At 38.6% G+C, this 25,304-nt stretch overlaps 1 protein-coding gene across 2 annotated transcripts in view; it reads left to right on the forward strand.

The window, feature by feature from the left end:
• sobpa (sine oculis binding protein homolog (Drosophila) a) overlaps positions 1-25,304 on the forward strand; it is an 80,333-nt gene that overhangs the window by 36,180 nt on the left and 18,849 nt on the right. The window contains exon 5 of one of the 2 annotated variants that reach the window (XM_061968438.1): positions 24,057-24,152. The exons of the other annotated variant lie outside the window; for it this stretch is intronic. Within the exon in view, the coding sequence (XP_061824422.1) occupies positions 24,057-24,152 (96 nt within the window). The remainder of the gene's footprint in view (positions 1-24,056; positions 24,153-25,304) is intronic. 2 annotated transcript variants of the gene reach the window in all.

Consider the following 25,304-nt stretch of genomic DNA (forward strand, 5'->3'; position numbering starts at 1 on the left):
CGGGCCGCAGAAGAAATCAGAAAAATTAAAAACAATGTTTTTTTTAAATTTTTTTATTAAATCAACAAAAAAAACACAAGATACACTTACAATTAGTGCACCAACCCAAAAAACCTCCCTCCCCCATTTACACTCATTCACACTCATTCGCACAAAAGGGTTGTTTCTTTCTGTTATTAATATTTCTGGTTCCTACATTATATATCAATATAGATCAATACAGTCTGCAGGGATACAGTCCGTAAGCACACATGATTGTATTTCTTTATGACAAAATAAATAAATAAATACCATACCCCCACACGGGTCCGTGGGACAAATTTTCAAGCGTTGACCGGTCCGCAGCTACAAAAAGGTTGGGGACCACTGATTTAGGACATTGCTTTTCTGGTTTCGGCTTGTGTTTTTGTGTTTTCTGAAATTTTAAAATGCATCGGCTTTTGTGTTTTCTGAGATTGTAGAGTCTTTCGTCTTTTGTTTTTACGTTTTCTGTAATTGTTACTTGTTTCATGAAATGTTAAAGTGTTCTGCACTTCCAGGCCAACATATTTTTTTACATATATAAGAAGTATTTTTTACATTTTATTTTCAGCCCTTAAGTTATCCAACAGCTCTAAAATGGAATTGCTGGATAAACGATATGTCACTACTATTTGTATTTCTGACTGTCCAAATATGTTAATACTTTCACAAAAGATTTTCCCTTTCCATCGTTTGTAATTGCACCGATTGCCTCCTTCTCACCACAACGCCCCCAGCAATTTATGCGTAACTAGGCCAGTTTGCACGTACCTTCCAAATGTGGTAAAGATACTGTAGATGCAAAAACAGCAGCCAAAATGTTTTCAGCCTTAATAAATCACATTGTGAGCACAAAATGATTACCGTACGTTTGCATGTCCTCCTCCCAGTATTGTGGTCGTTGTAATATTCTGCGGATATTTTGCACATGCAAAATGGAATGCGTGAACCATTTTGCTTATTTAAGAGGCGCAATCCTCAGCGCACGAGCTTAGTAGATCAGCTTTACGTGTGCTATCAAGTTTGCAGGTGTTTTTTTATACACACAATCCTTTAATAGATCAGGCCCCAAGTATCCAAAATGAAAAAAATGCAATCTTGTACTCCCAAAGTACAACATTAAAAACAAAATCTTATGTGTCTAAAGTGCACAACTTTAAAACATTAATAATTTAATCAGACTGGTAAGCAATAAATTAAATGCCTGAAACATTCACACACACATCATATCTTTGCTATTGCTCATTCAAGTTTTTATATTGTTGGCTTTTTACATTACAACAGCCAAACAAAAGACAGATGAATAGGGAGCCTTTTCTCTTGTCCATCTACCAGCTGCATACAGTCTAAAAAATGTTTTTACATGTTGACACTTATGAAATATTCCTAGGTGTCTACGACACACACAGAGGGTATGCTCATAGTGCATGGCAGCATTTATCAGTGCGGATATTGTGTTTGCATTTTACCAACCACTGAGACGCAAAAAAACATTTAGACGCAACAGAAAATTAATAGACACAAACCTTTTAAAAAATATATATTTTATTATTTTTACATTTTTGTAATATTAAATAATAGTGTATACGGCCAATTTAAAAATAATGTGTTAATAATGTAATGTAATGTGTAATACTATACAATCAATTAGTCATGTTGTTTTTATAATTAAATTAAAATATACAATTTGGCTATTAAAATGACCAAAAGGCCAGCAAATGAAATTATTATTAGTGATGATTATATATGCTATAAGTGAGGGACGGCGTGGCGCAGTGGAAGAATGGCCGTGCGCGACCCGAGGGTCCCTGGTTCAATCCCCACCTAGTACCAACCTCGTCATGTCCGTTGTGTCCTGAGCAAGACACTTCACCCTTGCTCCTGATGGGTGCTGGTTAGCGCCTTGCATGGCAGCTCCCTCCATCAGTGTGTGAATGTGTGTGTGAATGGGTAAATGTGTAAGTAGTGTCAAAGCGCTTTGAGTACCTTGAAGGTAGAAAAGCGCTATACAAGTACAACCCATTTATCATTTATTTATAAGTGGAAAAAAAATGTTAAATAATTTTTAAGAATACTTTCCAAGTTTTCACTACCGTACTGTGGAATCAGTTTATGTTGGAGGTACTTAAGCTGACATAAGCGGGTGTCAACATAAATAGAACAAAAACCATTGCTTACACAATAAGTGATGATAAATTCTTTTTTAATCCGCTGCATTTAAAAAAAAAATCAAATTCGAGCTGTTGCGGTTATTTCATTGAACGGTATATCAAGACTTCAATGGCAATAAAGCTTTCATACATGCATACTATAAATCTTTCTTAAGGTGGCTAACAAACTAAAACACATTTTACAGTGTGTACAGTCTTTACATTAGTTACTGCATGTTGCTGTTGAAGATTTACGCTGTTTAGCGATAATAAGGAAGTTGGCAATACACAAGTATATGTCATACATAAAGGGAGCAATTTTTCATTTCATTTCACCATTCAAAAACGTATGTCGACAAAATCAGTCAAACATGTAGGTCATCGTTGACTTAAAGGGACTGTTTACAACCTCTTTAACGTTATAGTTTTCAAACCAAAAAAATTATATGTTACCATATGTGGTTTAACAGAACATACATATTTTAAAAGTCTATATATTTGACAATTACTAATTATATTGAACATAAATAACTCGTCGCCCTGAGTAACAATTTTTGTTCGTTACACTCATTAAAGGCTAAATCAAAGCAAGAGATTATGAATTGAAGCTTTTTTCTAATCAATTTAATTGATTAATCATTGCAGCCCTAGAATACTGTATGCCTGTAATTGTTGTGATATGTACAATTTAATTCAAAATATTTTTAATAATTTTGATTGGCGTTTTATAGTGTTTACAATATGAAAAACACACATTTTTCTCTGGCTTTTAATGGTTGCGCCCATTATTTGAGTTTTTTCACATTTAGCAAAGAGTCTTGGAACGTAACCCTGGTGAAGAGCTGGATTTACTGTCGACTAAACCTCTTCCTTTTTTCATACAAGAATACAACATCACAATCTTGAGGCTTTTAAAAAAAAAATTAACAGAAGCCTGTTTCAACCCAGTTACAAGGTTGCTAATACTTTCACAAGGTGCAGTAACTTATTTAGGCAATTAGCTGTGATGGATTACTATTTGAGAGTGACACCAGCGGTTAGAGGACATGTCGCCTTTTTGTTGCATTAGTCAACTTCACAGGGTATGTGCACAACCTAATGAGATCCAACACAAGTCGAAGAAATCCCTTTACAAAGTAAGCAGTACCGGTAATATGCATTCCATCCATCCATCCATCCATCCATTTTCTACCGCTTATTCCCTTTGGGGTCGCGGGGGGCGCTGGAGCCTATCTCAGCTACAATCGGGCGGAAGGCGGGGTACACCCTGGACAAGTCGCCACCTCATCGCAGGGCCAACACAGATAGACAGACAACATTCATGTCACAAAAATTGGAATGCTGTGCAAAATTCTGACTTTATAATTCCAAATCAATCCACAATTGCAATTTCAATTGAATTGGCTCCAACCCATTGGATGTTGGATTGGAATTACAGGATGTGAAATACAATTCATTGCCATTGATTGAAATCCCCAATAGCCAACTGAGAGGGAAACTTTGTCACATTTAACAAAAGTTTTGGATGAATACTTGTTTGGCTTGGTTTTAGCTTGAATAGTAAAAATACTTAACTAAAACTAAAATTACATGAGGTTCATAGAAATAATAGTTCTATGAAAGATGTCAAACAGTACTGCTTTTGTGTACTTTTGTACAAGTTATTCTGTAAAAGGATAATTTATTTTGTATTATTCACCAAAAACACCTTCCTAGCTGAAGACATTAAGAAGAGTAAACTGTGGGCCTGATCTACTAAAAGTTAGTGTGTAATAAAACATGTGCAAACTGGATAGCAAAGTAAGCTTGTGCTCCGAGGATTCCACTCAGACAATCCATTTAGCGTGTCTGTCTTCATGTACTATATGCAGAATACATGATGATCATTGAACGTCCACAATACTAGGAGGAGGCAATGCAAATGCCATCATTTAATGCCCGCAATGTTATGTATCAACCCTGAAAGTGTGTGCCACCACTGTTTTTGCATCTATATTTAGCAAACTGGCAAAGTTACACATAAGGATGGGTACCTTTCACATTTGAATCGATATGGTACTAATTCCCGGTACCTGGGAATCGATACTGGGACACCTTAACTCAAACGTTAAAATGTTACAGTATTTTTTGGACTACAGGGCACACCGGATTATAAGGGGCTCTGCCGATGAGTGGGTCTATTTCACTGTTTTAAGGCGTATTAAAGGGGTCATGTTATGATTTTTTTTTCTACATGTAAAACACTTCCTTGTGGTCTACATAACATGTAATGGTGGTTCCTTGGTCAAAATGCCGCATAGACTATGTTTTATAGACCATCTTCAAGCCGGTTTCTGACCGTCTCTTCAGGATGTGCAGTTATCTTTGTTGTACCTGTAGTTTTTAGTGCTTCCATAGCGAGTCTACTGACAGATATAAGATAGAACTGTACGCTACTTTGTATTAGAAATGGCAACAGCGGAGGTTGAATGCCCCACAACAAGAGGATAGAGAAAAAGAAGGGGCTTCAATGGCGGACACGCGCAAACTTTCTGGACTTATGCAGATCTCAAATACACAACAGCATGTACCAATAAGTAGGAAAAGTTGGTTTTGCACAATATTGCCAAACAAAACGCCAGATAATATGTCTCCTAATAGGTGCCATTTTGGGGTCCTACACACACCATAGTTATAATACCCATATGTTGAAGCACAGCATGTCTGACTGCGGTAGCCGTAATGCGCCGACAATCCATCAAGCAGTGTGGCTTCGTAACTTGTCAAAGTCGTACTAAAATATTTTGACAGATACCGGTACTTTTTTAAAAACATTTGTTTATTGGATTTTTGACATATACTGTCCAGAAATAAAAAATAACAAATGTAAAAATGTTGTAAAAAAAAAAAAAACTGCATCAGTCAAAATGGTACAGGCAAATATTGATATAAAGCTATAGACAACAAGTCTGCTTAGAAGGATTCCGTTCGATCTTTTCGCCAATTACCAAAGACAAAGCTTTAAAAATGTAATTCCAGTAACTGCACAGGGAAGGACAAAGCAAAAACACATGCATTAAGTTAGCTGGAGTCTGTTGACACCGATCACATAATACCAATATTCCGTTATATATCTTAGCCAGTCGGACCTTGTTATAATAAGTGCAATGTATTAGTTTGCATTGAATAAGGCTGTGTCTAGCAGAAATAGAAGGCTTATAAACTCTACCTAAAATCTCTGTCCAGCTCTCCTCAGATAGAGTAACTCCAAAGTCACTCTCCCAAAGTGACTTACGGTAGTTGAATTCAGAGACTCAGAATGTAAAAGAAGAATTTTGTTATAAATACGTGCAATTGATCTTTTTAAAGTTGGGAGCAGTGTCAGAAACATATCTAAAACTGTGTCAGTTGGTAAATCTGGAAACCAAGGGAAAGTATTATGAATAAAACTACGGATCTGTAAATATCTAAAAAAAAAAAATGTTGGTGAGGGAGAGAAAAATCATCACAAAGTTGCTGGAAAGAGGCAAAAGTGATGTCAATGTTCAAATCTTTAATGCTGTTGAGCCACTGACTTGACTATCTTAAAAAGGAGGGAAAGCATAAATACCAGTGATGGGTGCAAGGCTAGAAATAGTCTGCAAGCCAAAATAGCGCTTAAACTGAACACAGTTCCTAAATGATGTTTTTACGATTGGAATGTTGATGAATGAATAGGAAAGTGAAAAGGAGAGTGAACACGACTCCTAAGAAAAACTGGTTTGGTTGAGTGTGCCTCCATAACCAGTCATAATGGAGGAGGATCAAATGCTTTGTATTCCAGCCATTATTTAAGAATTCTTGGTGGGCCAGTAGTAAAACCTAAAGTTTGGTATTGCTAATTCTCCCGACGATTTAGGTCTCTGCAAATATTGCTGACGTAACCTGTGAGTCTTTTTATTCCAAATGAAGTCTAAAATCTGACTAACTTACAGAAGGACTGAGAGAGAAAATGTAGTAAAAACTGGAACAAATAGATAAATCGCGGAAGTGCATTCATTTTAAGAGCCACTGTAGATACATTAAGTAAGGACCAGCGATCAAAATCTCTCTGAATTCAGTGGAACAAAGTTGGCTTTATAAAACTATGCAATTGTATGTGTGACCTGGACACCCAAGTATGTGAAGCTCTACAAGGCATTTTAAAAGGATAATTTGTGCAGAGAATATTTCTATATAAACTTGGTGAGTACTTAAGGCAGCAGGGACCAAGGTGGAGTTGTCCGAGACATATGGAAGGAGGTCGTCTGCATAGAGAGAGACTTTCACCTGCATATCCTGTTTACATATGCCCGTAATAAGTAGGTTGGTACGAAGCGTTTTTAACAGAGTCTTAATGGCAAGAGCAAAAAGCAATGGGCTAATGGGGCAGCCCTGCCGGGTGGAACAGTACTGGCGAAAATATACAGATTGAATACAATTTGTCCTGACCGAGGCCTCAGGAGATGAATAAAGGAGCTTAATCCATTAAACAAAACTGTTACCAAATTTCTCCAGGGCAGTGCGGAGTTCGGTTAGCTCATTAGCATTAGCGTTAGCAGCGAGCTCCAGGCTAGCGATGGGATGAGAGAATGCTCTCGAATGGCTCTATGGCAGCCACCATCTCCCCTCTGACAACGGATTTAAGATTTCCGAGGATGTTGGCTCTCATTTTGTCCATCTTCTGACTTATCCAGTTATAAAGGGTCGAGTCGATGACCGACTCCTCCATAGTATCTGGAACCGGAGACGAACGAGGCTTGGAGCGGCCTGGCTTGTCGGATTTCCTTCGGCCAGACATTGCGGTATTCCCAGGCGCAATCAACAAAAAAGAAGCTATACACGACAGGTCTGTAAAAAGTATGGTAGAGTTGACGGCTGAAATTAGAAAAAGCGCCTATAAAATATAAAAAAAGCCATATTTCCACTGGGTCCCCGCTAAGCATGCCCTGCACCGACCATGCTCAAACAAAAGTCCCCATTTTGACAGATTTTTAATTGCTGTGTGTAATGTTCTTTATTCTCAATGAAACATCAAAGTTTTGGTCTTGCTTGTTAGCATCATTTATTGAACAGGAGTCAACCTGCAGTCCACACATACCTCTTATGTGTGACTGCAATCTACCTGTCACACTTATCATGTTTCAAATTAAACTGCTTCGAGGTCGGTAAGCACAACCAGAATCAATCAATAAATTAGGCGCACCGGGTTATAAGGCGCACTGTCGATTTTCCAGAAAATAAAACGATTTTAAGTGAGCCTTGTAGTCCGAAAAAATATGATTATTGTTTTTAAAAAAAATTTTTTTTTTAAATTCAGTATTCAACACTGAGCTGTGCTGTCTAGTCATTAAATTGTTTTCTTACACTTCTGTGTCTCATTTGCAAGCACTGTACTTTACTGTATTGTATAGTAGACTTTGCATGCAGTTGCAATTCCTAGACATTAGAGGGCAAGTGTTTACACCACCGTGAAGGTACCCTGACAGTAAAAAAGCACTAGACAAGTGGAATCCATTTACTATTATCCCTAGTTACGCATAAATGGTTGCGGCCATTGTTGCAAGAAGGAGGCGATTGATGCCATGACAGACAGAGAGAAAACATTTTTTGTGCGCATGTGGACATATTTGATATGTAAAAAAAAATTTGGGGGACAAAACGGCTGTTTTTTAGAGCTGCTGGATGACTTAAAGGTGAACTACACTTTTTTGTAATTTTGCCTATCGTTCACAATCATTTTGAAAGACATGACGACGGATGGATATTTTGCATTCTAAATATTTAGTAAATGCGATTAAAAGTCAGCTTACAATGGAACCTATGTGAGTCGTTCAATTCTGCCTATTGAGCCCCTGAAAAAACATCCAAACATCTTCATTAAGGTTTTATGTACATGATGTAAGTATATATGTAATGTAGTAACTGGTCCATTTATATTAACATTTAATATTCACATATTTTGATCATTTTAAGCAATACGTGGCACATTAATTTAATAAACGCATCACAGCGTTTGCTTTTTTTTTTTCATCACTGATTTCTGCTCACTGCTGACTTTATGAGAGCCAACAAACATAATAAAACATCACTTACTGTATAAGGTCAGCTGTCATTAGGATGCCAACTGCTAAGATGTTCATATATTCCTATTTAGATGAAAAATGTCTCATAATACTCACAAAGAAACGAGTTGGAGGGTGGCGGGAACAAGCGCTTTTGGTGTCGTTCTAGCGAGTTCCAGGTCCTAAATTGGTTGTCAAAGTGTCCCAATTGTCGGATTACCTACTCAGATTGCTCATGTCTAGGTGAGATGCATGATTTATGATCTACAATAAACTTACAGGGAAGCGAGGAAACAGCAGACCAACTGATGATGTAATCTTAGGCACACACAGAAGTGATTAAGTCACAGCTATAAATAGTTTGTCTGCATTAGCGTTTATAATAACAATATCACTAACACTTGGTTAATATTCAAGTCACGAAATGTAAATTGAGTATAGTTGGCACTTTTTGAATGGTTGTTTATCGGATTTTATGGGCGGAATAGTGGAGCACCCATTGGCTCCACTGTAAGTAGACTAGTATTTATATTTATTTAATTTTTTAATGCATTAAAAAAATCCATTCATTGTCATGTCTTTCATTATGGTTATGAACGATAGGCAAAATTCCAAAAAAAAGTGCAGTTTCCCTTTAAGAGCCTATTCGGAGCCAACAGTCACCAAAATAAATATATCATAGTAATAAATATATCTCCTATGTGAAAAAACTTCTTGCAACACTGCATTTTCGTGCATCTTGATCATTCTAGTGCAAATTAGTACCAATTTCTCCCAGGGGGCACCTTCGAGGTCCTAAAAATATGTTCCGTTGTAAGAGGAAAGGACCTTCTATATTGCCCAAAAGAGGTGTCGTAGGTTATATTGTCTCCTGCATGTTCCAGAACATAGCAAAACACCATAAATTGGAGCATGATGCCATGGAGGTTGGGGAAAATAACTGTCTCCTTGTTGATAGCCGGTGGTACGCGCAAAATCCTCATTTAAATAGGGCGGTCTGCACCACTTTTGCGAACACAGTCATAGTTGATCACCCAAAACACAAACATTTTCACACACTATTCAGCGTTTGCTATTTGCTATTTGGAAGCTCAGTAGATCAGGCCCGTTTGTGTTTATCAGGTTGTTGATGCCGTAGCACTGTGCTCTTTGTTCATACCATAAAATATGCCCCCTGGAGACCTGAGACTCCAATCGTCATCTTTCCCCAGGAGCTACCTTCGGGCACCAGGGGGAAGAGTGCCACTTCATGTCATCCTAGAAATGCCACATCACCTCAAACACAAACGTCTGCTCCCCCACATACCACTGTGTGGTTGGCACGCATGTAAACTGGATCAGCTAGGTGTGTGTGTATTGAGTCTCAGCGGTGGTGAGGAAACCTTCGGGCCTGCCTAACACAGCTTCAGGACATAATGAAGAAGGTGATTATAATGTAGCTGCCAGCTATTCTCTTCAAATGAAGATAGAAATGATCCCCACCAACTAGGCACTTGCTTGAGTTGTGTCATTTCTTGTCAGAGTAGGGAACTGGAAAAGTATATTTCCCCACTTGCAAATGTACCTCAAGTTTTCACATTAATGGGGTATAACGTTTTACCTAAGCAATCTAACTATCCACATAAATATGTAATTATTAGGCAATTTAATACACTCTTTGAATGTGTTATCGTGCTATGGTAAGGCCTTAACTTATGTGTTACTGTTGAGCATGAACATTTGTTGTCCTTCTCTTTGTGTCCCCCTTGTTGTATAGGCTTCCTGATGTTGACAGTGTAGTGGGTCACATAGTTGACTTTTTAGCAGTGGCTCTATTCCTGGTCAGTAACTTCGTTTACCCTGTAACTGACGGGGAACCCCTAAATCAGCAAAGTGATGGTACCTTCTCTAAGATCCCGAAGAAGTTAGGTATAGAAAAAAAGTGCATGAATGAATGACGTATGCACATGTAAATAAATAGATTATGGCCTAAAATATATATTGCGATATACGTATATTGCAGCCTTCTACGATATAATATATATCGCAATATATTATTTGGTATGTAAATGATAATACAACCATTTCAAAATAAGTTACAGAGGCTCCTAAGTTGGCTGCTGACATATCCGGTAACATATGGCATCATTTCTGGTTATATTATTTTGTCAAAACTATTATTAATCTATTTTCTAATTTACTATTAATATCTTGTTACTTTCTGTTGTAACTATAGCCACGTGTACATGGACAACATTTATTTGGGGCGGTATAGCTCGGTTGGTAGAGTGGCCGTGCCAGCAACTTGAGGGTTGCAGGTTCAATCCCTGCTTCCGCCACCCTAGTCACTGCCGTTGTGTCCTTGGGCAAGACACTTTACCCACCTGCTCCCAGTGTCACCCACACTGGTTTAAATGTAATTTAGATATTGGGTTTCACTATGTAAAAGCGCTTTGAGTCAATGGAGAAAAGCGCTATATAAATATAATTCACTTCACTTCACATTTAATCTGATCATCATTCGGATTAGAATGTTACTGTGTACATGGACTCTTAAAAAATTATCTGATTATGACGTGCATTTTCATGCATCACACCTTGAGTCGGAATACTTTACTTTGACATGCGCAGAACCTAACATAAAAGGAAAGGTGTGTTATTTGTAGTATGGCACCATATTTTGGACAAGTTTGCTCACTGCAGGTGCTGAAGAAGCAGTAAACTTTCACTGTAAAGAAACATGGGTTTGTGCATTTTTGCTTGTCCAGTATTTATTTATAATTTCTTCCTTCTGTTCACTACTTTTATTTTACCTCTCGTTTTGAAATGGAGCTGTTCTGTACTTTATGTTGTGATTATGTATGGGTTGCGGCGCATCTTCATGTTACGACGTTCTGTGTATGTGTTTGAGGCTAGCAGTGAACACTTGGAGTAGCTGTAATGTCGTGAATATAAACAGCTCGTTAAGACGACAACTGGATCCCTTCTTTTATTGTTACATCGACACATGACACTCCAGACCATACTTTTGTTTTTGCTAGTCTCGTTTTAAAGCAACAAACTCAACAGTATAACGCTACTTTTGTACATGTTGAGTGGGGGGAGACAGTAGCAAGACAATCGCTTCATTCCAAACCTATTAAATTTAGTCCCACCTCTACCACTAAAGTATGGCGGACATCAAAGACATGCACAGTAAGTCAAATTCTAACTCGAATTTCCGAAAATATGTTTTCATGCGCTGCAATTCAAATGACTATTGACATAACCCACCTATCTCGACCTAAAGGAAATTTTGATCCGAACGTGTGTGATCGGGTCAGAATATTCCGAATGGCGTATTTACACAAAGCATTTTTATTCCGGTTAGGCTTTTAATCCGATTAAATGTGTCCATGTACACATAGCTAGGGTTCAATCTGCATTTCTGTTAAAATATAATAACATTATTCTTCTGTTTTTTGGATAGTTTACATTAGTTTTGGACAATACTAGAAATTCAGGTATCGATCCAATACCTAGTAATGACATGGGCACTATTAGTCATACCAATGCTTGTACTGATACTTAAAATATCCAAGATCATTGAATGATTAAATTTTTGATCACAATTATAATCAGACAAAAACACAGGACAGCGGTGTAACAATATGAAATACATATTTTAATTATTTCCTACTGGCTCTGATTTAGCGGTAATTACTTTGGTTCTCAGATACCAATCATCCATCAGTGATATCAATCGGTATTGATCACATATATTAACTTAAATGTTTCTATTTAATTCTTGTGAGTGCAATTAACAGTTTAACAATAGCACCCAAATCCACCACAATATTGATGGTCTAGTGCAGGGGTGGGTAACTTTTTCAAACAAAGAATATATTTTGACCCCTCTTCAACTCAAGAAAATTAGCCTGGGGCCGCGAAACATAACACGAAACCTTTTAAACTTTTGACCTTACAGATAAAGTCATTTGTCGTTGCAAACTAAACTATTTTCTTCTAAGATTGAATTTTCTTGGGATCTAATCAATTAGCGTACTCTGTTGTAAAAGGTCACACACTTACTGTAGGAAAATTACGTTCATGTTTCTCCCACTCCTGTGTTAAGAAAACATCCTTGGAAGAGAGCCACAATAAGTACGCTGACGAGCCATATGCAGCTTGCCAAATCTGCTCTAGCCCAAGCCCAAGAAACGTACAATACTTGCAGTATAAAGACTTCCATCCATCCATTTTCTAACGCTTGTCCCTTTTGGAGTCGCGGGGGGTGCTGGAGCCTATCTCAGTTGCATTCGGGTGGAAGGCGGTGTACACCCTGGACAATCACAGGGCCAACAGATAGACTTGATTCAGCTAAATGGCAAACACTACTTCCTGGCTAGGCAACACACTGGAGCCTATACACTACTGCCATCTACTGTCTTGAAATTTTAACTGCATGCATAGTCTACCATATAATACTTGCAAATGAGACTGTAATAAGAAAATAAGATATACTGTAACAACTTGACAGCAGTTATTACAATAATCTTATTTTATGTAACATTAAAATAATTAGATTTTATTATTAAACAATTAACATTTATTAACACAGAAAAAAGTACCGAAATTTGGTACCGTTGTGTACCGGTATGAATTTCAAAATACCGTATTTTGGTACCGTATCGGTTAAAATGTGAAAAGGTAACCATCCTTATGTGTAAAAGTGGTCATCCACGCAGTTCACCCTTGCACACACCAGCAACCACTTATCCCCACTGATTAGAGTTAAGTCTTGCAGGGGGTATTCATGGAGATAAAAGGAATGGGTTGTCATCTCGCTGTATGAGGTTTATACAAAGTACTATAGCACAGCCATTTTAGTAATCGGCATGCAATACACATGCACTGTAATAATTAAAATCAGAACTTAATCTGTGCCATTGTTTTGCGGCTCCAGGCTGTTTTTATTAAGAGTAAGATTGGATAAAATGGCAGTTTTGATAGTAAAGGTTACCAACTCTTAGCCTAGTGTGAGTCTGTCATTGGACTTAGAACACCCCTGTTGTATGTAAACGTCTGACCACAACTGTAAATAAATATTTTGATTGCGTTTGTCTATGGATTTTTAAATCAGTTCGGAGGCATTTTTTGTGTGTAAAATGCAGTTTGTCGGCTGGTGACTGCCACATACCACTGGACATGTATAAAAGCTCAGATGGAGGCTCGCACGGTGACAGCTGGTGTGGTGTCCCCTTAGGACAGTAAAGTCTATCTATCTATCTGGGTGGCTTCCAGTGAATGCCTCACACCTCGTTCATAGTGCCAGCACCTCATTAGCACAATATGCAAATGAGCTGGCGCATGGCCAGAGGGTCAGAGCACAAACTGGAGACAGGATAATGCTGTGTGTGTGTGTGTGTGTGTGTGTGTGTGTGCGTGTGTGTGTGTGTGTGTGTGTGTGTGTGTGTGTGCGCGCACGTGTGTGTATGTTGTCAACCACAACCAAAATCCGCTCAGATCCGTGTGAACATTTGTGACCATAAGATGTGTGTATGCGTGTGTGTTCGTGTGTGCACGAATACTGAGTGTACCAGAGATAGATCATTCACTATACAAGCATTTTGTTTAAAACCCATTTGTGACTAACTAAAATCTGTCCTGTTACATTGTAAAAGAAGATAAAACGTATTTTAAGGTTTGTATCCTTTAAAATGCAAAAAGTGAATTACTGTCAAGGATGCGGGTACTGATTGCAATCGGGTTTTGGATGGAGCTCTAAGATTATAGCTTTACTGTGTCTCCATTTTGTATATCACTGATAAACGATTAAGCGAGTAAAAACTGTAATATACAGGTTCAAAAGATGCCTTTCATTAAATGTTGAAGGATGAAGCTATTTGGTCGATTGCCTGCAAAAGCTTCTTGTGTAACAAAATAGCTCCCACCTGGCCAATGGCTCTAAACACATTAGTTTGCACATTATGTCCCACCAACAAAATGCAAAATGTTTGTTTATGAAGCTAGAATGACAGATTAAAGGGTGCTTGTATCATTACAGCAATGTAGTCACACCCAGCAAGGGTTCGATCCCAGACAGACAGGGAGATGTAACAGTTCAAAAAGTGTCTTAATTTATCCAAATAAGGGAAGGAACAAAAAACAATGGTACTGCGTGGAGGAATCAGTGCCATGAAAAACCAAGGAAACAAAGTACAAAATAAACTTGCAGTAGGAAGGCAGGCAAAAAAGCTGAGCACGAAAATAAAGTAACAAATGAAACATTAAAATTACTTGCTAGTGATTTGGCAGGAGGAAGGTTGTTATAGTCTGGACTCAGAGGGAATCAAGAGAAGAACCAGCAAAGGACAGGTGTTTGCAATCTCTATAAGTAGGGTGTGGTGATTGGTGCCAGGTGTGCCTAAGCCTTCCCGCCTTCCTTGGCTGCCATGACAACTGGGGAGAGAGAGAAAGAACAGAGCGGGAGCATGGTGGCCAGGAAAAGCCTACAGGAGAGAAAAACAGGAATATCACAGCAACCCCTCCTTAACGAACACCACCTATCGGCTTCCCCGGCTCTTCCGGGAAACGCCTGTTGAACTCTGCGAGCACTGATGGGCCGTGGATAAGCGAGAGAGACACCCAAGAGTGATCTTCAGGACTGTACCCCTCCAAGTCCACCAGGTACTGGAAACCTCTGCCCCTTCGTCTGACAACCAAGATAGCTTTGAACGTAAAAGCCGGATGGCCGTCAATCAGCCTAGGAGGAGGAGGCACTTCAGGAGGGTTCAAATCGCAGGACACCACAGGCTTAAGGAGGGAGATGGGGAACACTGGATGGATCTTGAGAGCCTCAGGAAGGCAGCGGGACAAATGATGCCTTCGAAAGAATAAGTAACAATAAACCTAGTCTGTGTGGAGTGGAAAATCCTTGGAGAATAACCACACCTTTTATACTAGTCTATAACCCGGTGCAGCCTACCGCTGATTGCGCCCAGAAGTGCGGGATAGCGCAGCTAGGATGCCAGGCCAGCCGAGCGTGGCAAAAAATAGTTTAGTGGTGTCCAAGGAAGTGGACCATTTTGGAGAACTGATCCACCATGGTTAGAACCACTGTGTTGCCATTAGAGGGCGGAAGTCCTGTTACAAAGTCCAATGCAACCTGTGACGAGGGACGAGAGGGAATAGGCAAAGGCCTTAGTAGTCCAGCAGACACCTGATGAGAAGACTTGTTGCAGGCACAGACAGAGCAAGCTGGCTTTAGTCCTCAGGGTCGGGCCACCAAACACGCTGCGCCAGCAGAAAGACAGTCTGATTCACCCCAGGATGACAAGCCAGTTTGAGCTGTGCGCCAAGCCAGCACCTTGGGACGGACATCAGGGGCAACGAATAGCCGACCAGCAGGACAGGTGGCTGGAGCCTTCTAGATGCCCCATTGAGAGCCTTCTAGATGCCCCATTGCCTTCTAGATGCCCCATTGCAGACCTCGAAAGATTTGAGACTGTGGAACAATAGTCTTTGGGGAGTATTGTTTGCCACAGAGGAATGTATACTAGGCAGGGTGTTGGACTTGCCGTTTTTAGGGCCGGGGCGGAATGTCAGAGTATAGTTGAATCTGGAGAATAATAGAGCCCACCATGCCTGTCTGGGGTTCAGTCTCTAGGCGTAGTGCTGGTAAGCCATTTTTTATTATATGGTAAATGGTTGTCATGAGCCCTCCAGATGGTGCCTTCACTCCTGCAAAAGCTAATACGACAGCCAGTAGTTCCCGATTGCCTAGTTTCTTTCTGCCGTAGTCAGGCGATTGGAGAAGGAGCAGGATTGCAGATTGCCCCTGGTGGAATCGCGTTGGGAGAGGACGGCTCCAATGCCAGAATCCGATGCATTGACTTAAACAAAAAAGGAGAGGCAGGATCAGGATGACCAAGGACAGGAGAAGTGGTAAAAATAATTTGTAGGTTGAGATACGCCCTGTTAGCTTCTGGGGTCTATCTGAATTGGATCTTGGTTGATGTAAGCTTTGTGAGTGGCTGAGCGACTTGGCTGTAATCGTGAATAAATCGACAATAAAAATGAGCAAAACCTAAGAATCTCTGCAGGAACTTTCTAGATGTAGGAAAAGACCAGTCAGCCATTTCCTGGATCTTGGCCGGATCGGGTTTAAGCTGACCTTGCTCCACAATGTACCTCAGAAAAGACACAGATGACGCATGGAATTTGCATATTTCAGCTTTGACAAATAGCTTATTGCTTGGATTTTAAAATAACATCTTGTCCGAATACGCGTGGTGGTCAAGGCAGCGTCTGTTCTCAATGGGTACTAGACGCCACTTAGCCTTTCTTGAAGAAAAATGCCCTATGCTTGCATCGTTTTTGACTGTACGAACCGTTTAACGAAAAGTTTCTTCAAAGTTCCTTGAGAGGTAATCAAGAAAAGCGTAAGAGTGAATGAAAAAAGACAACAAAAGTACCTCACACTCCAGTACAAGGGAGCAGAGCTGAATAATGCACAAGTTTGCAGTGACCACTCTTAAAGGTTTGTTTTAATATACTTTTAACATTTAGCCATCCATCCATTCATCTTCTTCCGCTTATTTGAGATCGGGTTGCGGGGGCAGCAGCCTAAGTAGGGAAGCACAGACTTCCCTCTTCCCAGCCAATTCGTCCAGCTCTTTCCGGGGGATCCCGAGGCGTTCCCAGGCCAGCCGGGAGACATAGTCTTCCCAACGTGTCCTGGGTCTTCTCCGTGGCCTCCTACCGGTCGGACGTGCCCTAAACACCTCCCTAGATAGGCGTTCGGGTGGCATCTTGACCAGATGCCCGAACCACCTCATCTGGCTCCTCTCGATGTGGAGGAGCAGCGGCTTTACTTTGAGCTCCTCCTGCATGGCAGAGCTTCTCACCCTATTTCTAAGGGAAAGCCCCGCCACCCGGCGGAGGAAACTCATTTCGGCTGCTTGTACCCGTGATCTTGTCCTTTCGGTCATAACCCAAAGCTCATGACCATAGGTGAGGATGGGAAAGTAGATCGACCGGTAAATTGAGAGCTTTGCCTTCCGGCTCAGCTCCTTTTTCCACCACAACGGATCGATACAGTGTCCGCATTACTGAAGACGCCGCACCAATCCGCCTGTCGATCTCACGATCCACTCTTCCCTCACTTGTGAACAAGACTAAGAGGTACTTGAACTCCTCCACTTGGGGCAGGGTCTCATCCCCAACCCGCAGATGGCACTCCACCCTTTTCCGGGCGAGAACCATGGACTTTGACTTGAAGGTGCTGATTCTCATCCCAGTCGCTTCACACTCGGCTGTGAACCGATCCAGTGAGAGCTGAAGATCCTGGCTGTCACGAACCGAATAGGACTCTGGACACAGATGCAGGTTTTCAGAAACAGATATTATACGCACTATAATACCGGTAATATAAAACCCCAAACCAGTGAAGTTGGCACGTTGTTTAAAACGTAAATAAAAACAGTATACAATGATTTGCAAATACTTTTCAACTTTCATTCAATTGAATAGACTGCAAAGACAAGATATTTAGTGTTCGAACTGAGAAACTGAATTTTTTTTGCAAATAATCATTAACTGAGAATTTTATGGCAGCAACACATTGCAAAAAAGTTGGCACAGGATATTTTTACCACTGTGTTACATCGCCTTTCCTTTTAACAACACTCAGTAAACGTTTGAGAACTGAGGAGACCAATTTTTGAAGCTTTTCAGGTGGAATTATTTCCCATTCTTGCTTGATGTACAGCTTATGTTGTTCAACAGTCCGCGGTCTCCGGTTTTATGCTTTATAATGCGCCACACATTTTCAATGGGAGACAGGTCTGGACTACAGGCAGGCCAGTGTAGTACCCGCACTTTTTTACTACGAAGCCATGTTGTTGTAACACGTGCAGAATGTGGCTTGGCATTGTCTTGCTTAAATAAGCTAGGGCGTCCATGAAAAAGACCTTGTTTGGATGGCAACATATGTTGCTCCAAAACCTGTAAGTACCTTTCAGCATTAATGCTTCCTTCACAAATGTGTAAGTTACCCATGCCTTGGGCACTAATACACCCTCATACCATCACAGATGCTGGCTTTTGAACTTTGCACCTATAACAGTCCGGATGTTTTTTTTCTTTTTTGGTCCGGAGGACACGACGTCCACAGTTTCCAAAAACAATTTGAAATGTGGACTCGTCAGACCACAGAACACTTTTCTACTTTGCATCAGTCCACATTAGATGAGCTCGGGCCTAGCGAAACCGGCTGAGTTTCTGGGTGTTGTTGATAAATGGCTTTGGCTTTGCACAGTAGAGTTTTAACGAACTGTAGTTACTGACAGTGGTTTTCTGAAGTGTTCCTGAACCCATGTGGTGATGTCCTTTACACACTGATGTTGCGTGAGGGATTGAAGGTCGCCGGCACTCAATGTTGGTTTTCGGCTTTGCCGTTTACATGCAGTGACTTCTCCAGATTCTCTGAACCGTAGATGGTGAAATCCCTAAATTCCTTGCAATAGCTCGTTGGGAAATGTCGTTCTTAAACTGTTTGACAATTTGCTCACGCATTTGTTCACAAAGTGGTGACCCTCGCTCCATCCTTGTTTGTGAATGACTGAGCATTTGATTGAAGCTGCTTTTATACCCAATCATGGCACCCACCTGTTCCCACTTAGCCTGTTCACCTGTGGGATGTTCCAAAAAAGTGTTTGATAAGCATTCCTCAACTTTATCAGTCTTTTTTGCCACTTGTGCCAGCTTTTTTGAAACATGTTGCAGGCATCAAATTCCAAATGAGCTAATATTTGCAAAAAATAACTGAGTTTACCAGTTCGATCTTTAAGTATCTTGTTTTTGCAGTGTATTCAACAAAGGTTGAAAATGATTTGCAAATCATTGTATTCTTGTTTTTTTTATGATTTACACAACGTGCCAATTTCACTGGTTTTGGGTTTTGTACTTGTATGATGAAGCACAATAGTAGTCAGACAATCTATCAAGCGGTGTGGCTTCATAGCTTACCAAAGTCGTACTTAAACATTTTGACAGATTTGTGATCGTGTGTAATTTTCTATATTCTCAATGGAAAATTTTAAGTTTTGGTGTTGTTTACTGCCGTCATCTTGCAGTCTACACGTATATCTTATGTGTGACTGCCATGTACTGGACACACTTATCATTACATCATGTACCAAATAAAATAGCTTCGAGGTCGTAAGCACAACCAAAATTATTCCGTACATTAGGCGCACCGGGTTATATAGGGTACTGTCGATTTTTGAGAAAATGAAAGGAATTTAAGTACCGTATGCCTTATAGTCCGAAAAATATGGTACACATAAGTTGTAGCTCCTAATGTTAGGTAACATACTAGAAAATGATTTCAGTCAGGCCCAAAATCTTATTAGTTGTTCCTTATCCAATTTCAGACATTTCCTGAAAGTTTAAGCTTATAACTAGGTGTGTCCCAACCCGATATTGATATAAGATATCGGTCCGATATCAGCAAGTATTGGATAATATTGGCTGGCAGTTAAAAGCTAAATGTTCTCCAATAAGCACACAAGGTTGGTTTTATATTTAAGTGAAGTCCATCCATCCATCCATCTATTTTCTACCGCGTGTCCCTCTTGTAATTTACAAAAGGTAAACATGGTAGGCTATTGGCTACCAAGAGCTAGCAGCTACACAACAGCCAAGCACACAATAGCACACAAGCTAAACATACTTAATATTGCAGTCTAAAACACAATATTTGTCAATATAAACAAGTATCAAATAATTATAGTCGCAATAATTACATTATATTATATTATATTATATTATGTTATATTATTAAATTGTATTATATTATATTACATTACATTATAATATATTATATCATATTGTATTATATTATCTTATATTAAATTGGTGCTCCAAAATTATTTCGAGAAACGATTTAAAAAAACTAATTGTACATTTCTTTGCCAATTTTTATGATTTTTTAAATTAATCTTTTGATTAACAATGTTACACTACTGATATTATCATTATTATTATTGATACTGTTGCTTTTATAATGGTTTTCCTTCTTTCAGTATTGTATTTAATAAGTACTGTATTTGTATGTCTCCTTAATTGCTTTGTAACTTCATATCTTTATTTAGATTGATTAAAATTCTGTGATTTTTGTATTAATTTTTTTTAAATACTTTTTTTAGGCTAGCAATGCATGTATAAGTCGTCTGTCATTCAACTTCCTGCGTAATGCCCTTAATTTTAATGATTTATTATGACCACAAGTGTCACGAAAACACAGACTAACACTCCACTTCAAAAACATACATCTGTCTTAAGGTTAATGTTTTTCATACTTACTATTGTTCTCTGTTATTTCACCTAATCAAACATTTTCTAACATTCTACACAACAAAATAATCAAAATATGCACTATGATTCCCACTGAAATTGCATCAGATTAATACACTCAAGGCTCCAATATCGATAACGTATCAGAAATGAAAATGTTGTATCGGGACACCCCTACTACTAACGTAAACGCAAGGTAAGGTAATAGAAATGAGAGACGATGAGAGATTATCATCACACGTCAACAACTCTGTCGTGTAAATGCTGCCTTTTTGCTAGGTTATCATTGCAAATGAAAATCTGTTCTTAATTGCCTTATCCTGGATACATAAAGTTAAAGAAAAACATGTGAACCAGGAAGTAAATGTTTATATATAGTACATATAGTACATCACCCAGAAACCATAAGTAGGTTTGAGGTACGCGGGTGATGGACAATTTTGCAGTTTAAGCAATAAAGAGTTGATATACTGTTACAAGTTGCTGTTTTATGGAGCCAGAACACTGCCAGTAAGATTTGGTATCCCCAAAAAATTTGACATTGTAGAAAAAGTTGTATTGGCACAGAAACAATTTTTTGGCAACAAATAAATATGAACGATGAAAAAATACAATAATTTAGGTGGATGTTTTCGATGCCGATATTCATATTTTTGTACACTTTGATTGTTTTTGTGTGTTTCAAAGGTTTTTAATGATGGCTTCTTTTTTTTTCGGTTTTGCTTCTTTTTTTTACGCTTTCAAACTATAGGCAGTGTTTACCCGGGTGCCTGTGGGCGGGGCTTACAACACGTTTACCCGGAAAAAGTTTTAAGCTTTAAAAAGTAGTTTTTTACATTTATCTTGAGTAGACCTGTATGTGTTGCTATCGGCAGATTCGTCTCCTGCTCAGATAGAAATATTGTATTCGTAAACATGATACAGTCAACTACTCTTATTACTCTTTGACTACTTCGTAAAGCACTCTGGTCAACTTTGTTACTTTCACAATTGGTTTTATATATGCAGCATATTTCAGCATTAAGAGTTTATTCGGATATATTTCTGTTATTTATTAAATGTCTTTTGCATCAATTGTCTTTACAAAGCAAAAAAATAATTATTGCTCATAATAATATTACTCATAATTATTAGTTATGATAAGGTTATGGAGGATTCATTATATGATTGTTTAATTGTTTTAATAAAATGTAACAGTCAACCATCAGCTTTGCCCAGTTGTCCCACAAAGGCAGAGATTGTCTTTGTCTTTCTTGCTGAATTATATACAGTAACATCAAAAAGTACTATTCAGATATTATTTTTAAAGATGTTTTAAAGTAATTGTTAATAGAAATGTCTGTTCTAAAAGTCCAGCCTATGTTTTAAATTAATTTTAAATAATCCCATAGCTCTACATTTTAGCAGTCGATGATGTTAATATGGTGTAGGTTGTACTTTCAAATGTACATGTAAATATTATGTGGAATATTATTTAGGATATCTGAATGTATCCCCCAATTTTGTATTATTTGCAATTAAGGCAGGTAATTAATCACAACAGCGGTTGTTTCAGCACAAAATAACACGGGGGCACAAGAGGATGAACCGCCAGAGGTCGCTCAACATTACAATAGTCGAAGTCTTGTATTTTAACACATACAAGCTCATGTCACACCAGCTTTAGATGTCTGGTGTTAAACGTTTTAAATGAATAAATACAGCTACACTTACATTTTAAAGTCGCTCTTTTCTCTCCACGTGGAAATGTAACAAAGTTAAAGTTAAAGTACCAAAGTGCCAAAGTATTGTTCCATTGGAGTTTCGTTAAATATCACGGCTATATCGAGACAAACATGGATAATTTAAAAATACATAATTTCTGTACCGCTTGTACTACATCCTCAAAGTATGGCTAGGTTAACACAAATATATCATATAACTTTTACACTTGATTTAGGGAGGAGCTCAAAGTAAAGCCGCTGCTCCTCCACATCGAGAGGAGCCAGATGAGGTGGTTCGGGCATCTGGCCAGGATGCCACCCGAACGCCTCCCTAGGGAGGTGTTTAGGGCACGTCCGACCGGTAGGAGGCCGCGGGGAAGACCCAGGACACGTTGGGAAGACTATGTCTCCCGGCTGGCCTGGGAACGCCTCGGGGTCCCACAGGAAGAGCTGGACGAAGTGGCTGGGGAGAGGGAAGTCTGAGCTTCCCTGCTTAGGCTGCTGCCCCCGCGACCCGACCTCGGATAAGCGAAAGAAGATGGATGGATGGATGGACTTGATTTAGACGCCATCGGTCCTCCTTTCTTCTGCTGTGTTTTTGTAAGTTTTTGTGAACTTGTTATAAGCCCTGCCCACAGGCACCCGCCCCTCGCGTTAAAACACTGCCGTTATTTTGAAACCGTAAAAAAAAGAAGCGAAACCGAAAAAAAAAAGACAAAACTGTAAAAAAGAGAAGCAATCATAAAAACCTTTGAAACACAAAAACAATGAAATACAACAATATCAATATTGGCATTGAAAACATCCACCAAAAATATATTTGTATTTTGTAATGTTTGTATTTATTTGTTGCCAAAACTTGCTTCGCTGCCAATACAAATTTTTCTACAAGGTCTTTTTTTTTTAATACCAAATCTTACTGGTAGTGTTCTGGCTTCACCTACACAAGAAAAAAACATATGATTTGATTAGACAGTTGACATGTGCATTGGAGTGCCGCTCAGGACTTAAGTGATAAATGATGATACACTAATGATTATCCAAATGCAGGGCGGTTTGTCAGCAGAGCAGGTAAAGAGACTTGAAATATAAATATTTTACTTTTACATTAAACTTTACTATTCATCTCATGGTATGTTTGTGCTATTGTTATTCTGTGTAGTGCTTTCCATTTTTTATAAAATGTTCAGATAATGAGGTTATAACACTGGTGTTTAGCACTTCAGATATTGGATTGGTTTATATTCCTTCTGACCATGTCTTCATCTGACCAATTATGGACACACACATTTGAATTTTTTCAGCATATTGTATTACTTGGCAAGCGGACCCACGGATTTTTACTGTAAATATTAGCCTGAACTTCCAATTGGGTTTGGCGAAAATTAAATGAATATAAATGAAGATTTGTCCGTTTTACTGGTGGCTTCTGCTTTGTGTACCTCTGCATAGAGTGCAGCAGAAACAGGATCAAATAAAAAAATATTTAGATTTAAAATATATTCATATTTAATTTGTTTGTATCATTTACATTTGTTATCATTATGTTTTATTTTCATCTGGCATGAGATAACTGTGCACTGCAAAGTGAAATTCTGCATGAACACTCACTCCCACAGTTTTTAGTTTAAAGAAGCTCTTTTATTGGTTTATTTATAAACTAATAAATGCTTCGCCATGTTACAGTCACCATTTCTGTTCCTCACTCTTGTTTTTCATTCTTGAGTTGACTTGTTGGGTCTGTTCACTTGTTCATTTTGTCCATCCATAAAAAGAAGCCATTATTTCTCCCCCCACCCCAGGCGAGAGACGACGATGGCCTCGGTGGGAAATTACTCCAGCACAGCTTTACTCAGGACACGCCCAGGCTTGTCTTCAAGACAAACAGCGATGTGCTTGTAAGGACCCTAAACTGTTTAACACCAGATATTGCTTAAGCTTGGCAGCTTACTGCGCAAAAATGTTTTCATGTTGTTGTGTTTTTTTTTTTTGTGAAAAGGGGATAATTTTTCTGTTAGGTCATCGACAAGGACTGGCACCTTCATACTTCCTTATACTGTCAGCTAGGGATACAACAATTATAGATTATGACTATACAATTATAGTCTGAGTAATAACCACAGTTTCACGTTTATTATGACTGTTATGCATTGATTAACGTCATAAGAAAACATTTATAAAATCACATTTACATTCCTTAGAGATTTCGATGTGTAGTTTATTACTGTCGGAAATAGGGCTGGGCGATATGACTAAAAACTGTATTTACGATATTAGTGTTCTATATCTGTAGTAGTGTTGTCCCGATACCAATATTTTGGTATCGGTACTAGTCCCAAAATTATTTCGATACTTTTTGGTACTTCTTGATACTTTTCTAAACAAAGGGGACCAAAAAAAATTGCATTATTGGCTTTATTTTAACAAAAAATCTTAAGGTACATTAAACATATGTTTCTTATTGTAATTTTGTCCTTAAATAAAATAACGAACATACGAGACAACTTGTCTTTTAGTAGTAAGTAAGCAAACAAAGGCTAATTTAGTCTGCTGACATATGCAGTAACATTTTGTGTCATTTTCTATTCTATTATTTTGTCAACATTATCAAGGGCAAGTGGTAGAAAACACATTATTAATCTACTTGTTCATTTACTGTTAATATCTGCTTACTTTCTCTTTTAACATGATCTATCTACACTTCTATTAAAATGCAATAATCATTTATTCTTCTGCTTCTTTATGCTTTCCAATAGTTTTGGATGATACCACAAATTTGGGTATAAATCCGATACCAAGTCGTTACAGGGTCATACATTGATCATATTCAAAGTCCTCATGTGTCCAGGGACATATTTACTGAGTTTATAAACATAATATACATTTTAAAAAAACAAAATAAGATGTTGTGATGCTAAAAATATCCCTATACTTGGTATCATTATAGTGGATGTCAGGTGTAGATCCACCAATGGCGTTTGTTTACATTTTGACGCCGGTGAGCTACGGTGTGTAATAAAGCATGTTTAGCTATTCCTCGTCCTGCAGGG

The sequence above is a fragment of the Nerophis lumbriciformis genome, linkage group LG08, assembly GCF_033978685.3.
Source record: "Nerophis lumbriciformis linkage group LG08, RoL_Nlum_v2.1, whole genome shotgun sequence".
NCBI lineage: Eukaryota > Metazoa > Chordata > Actinopteri > Syngnathiformes > Syngnathidae > Nerophis > Nerophis lumbriciformis.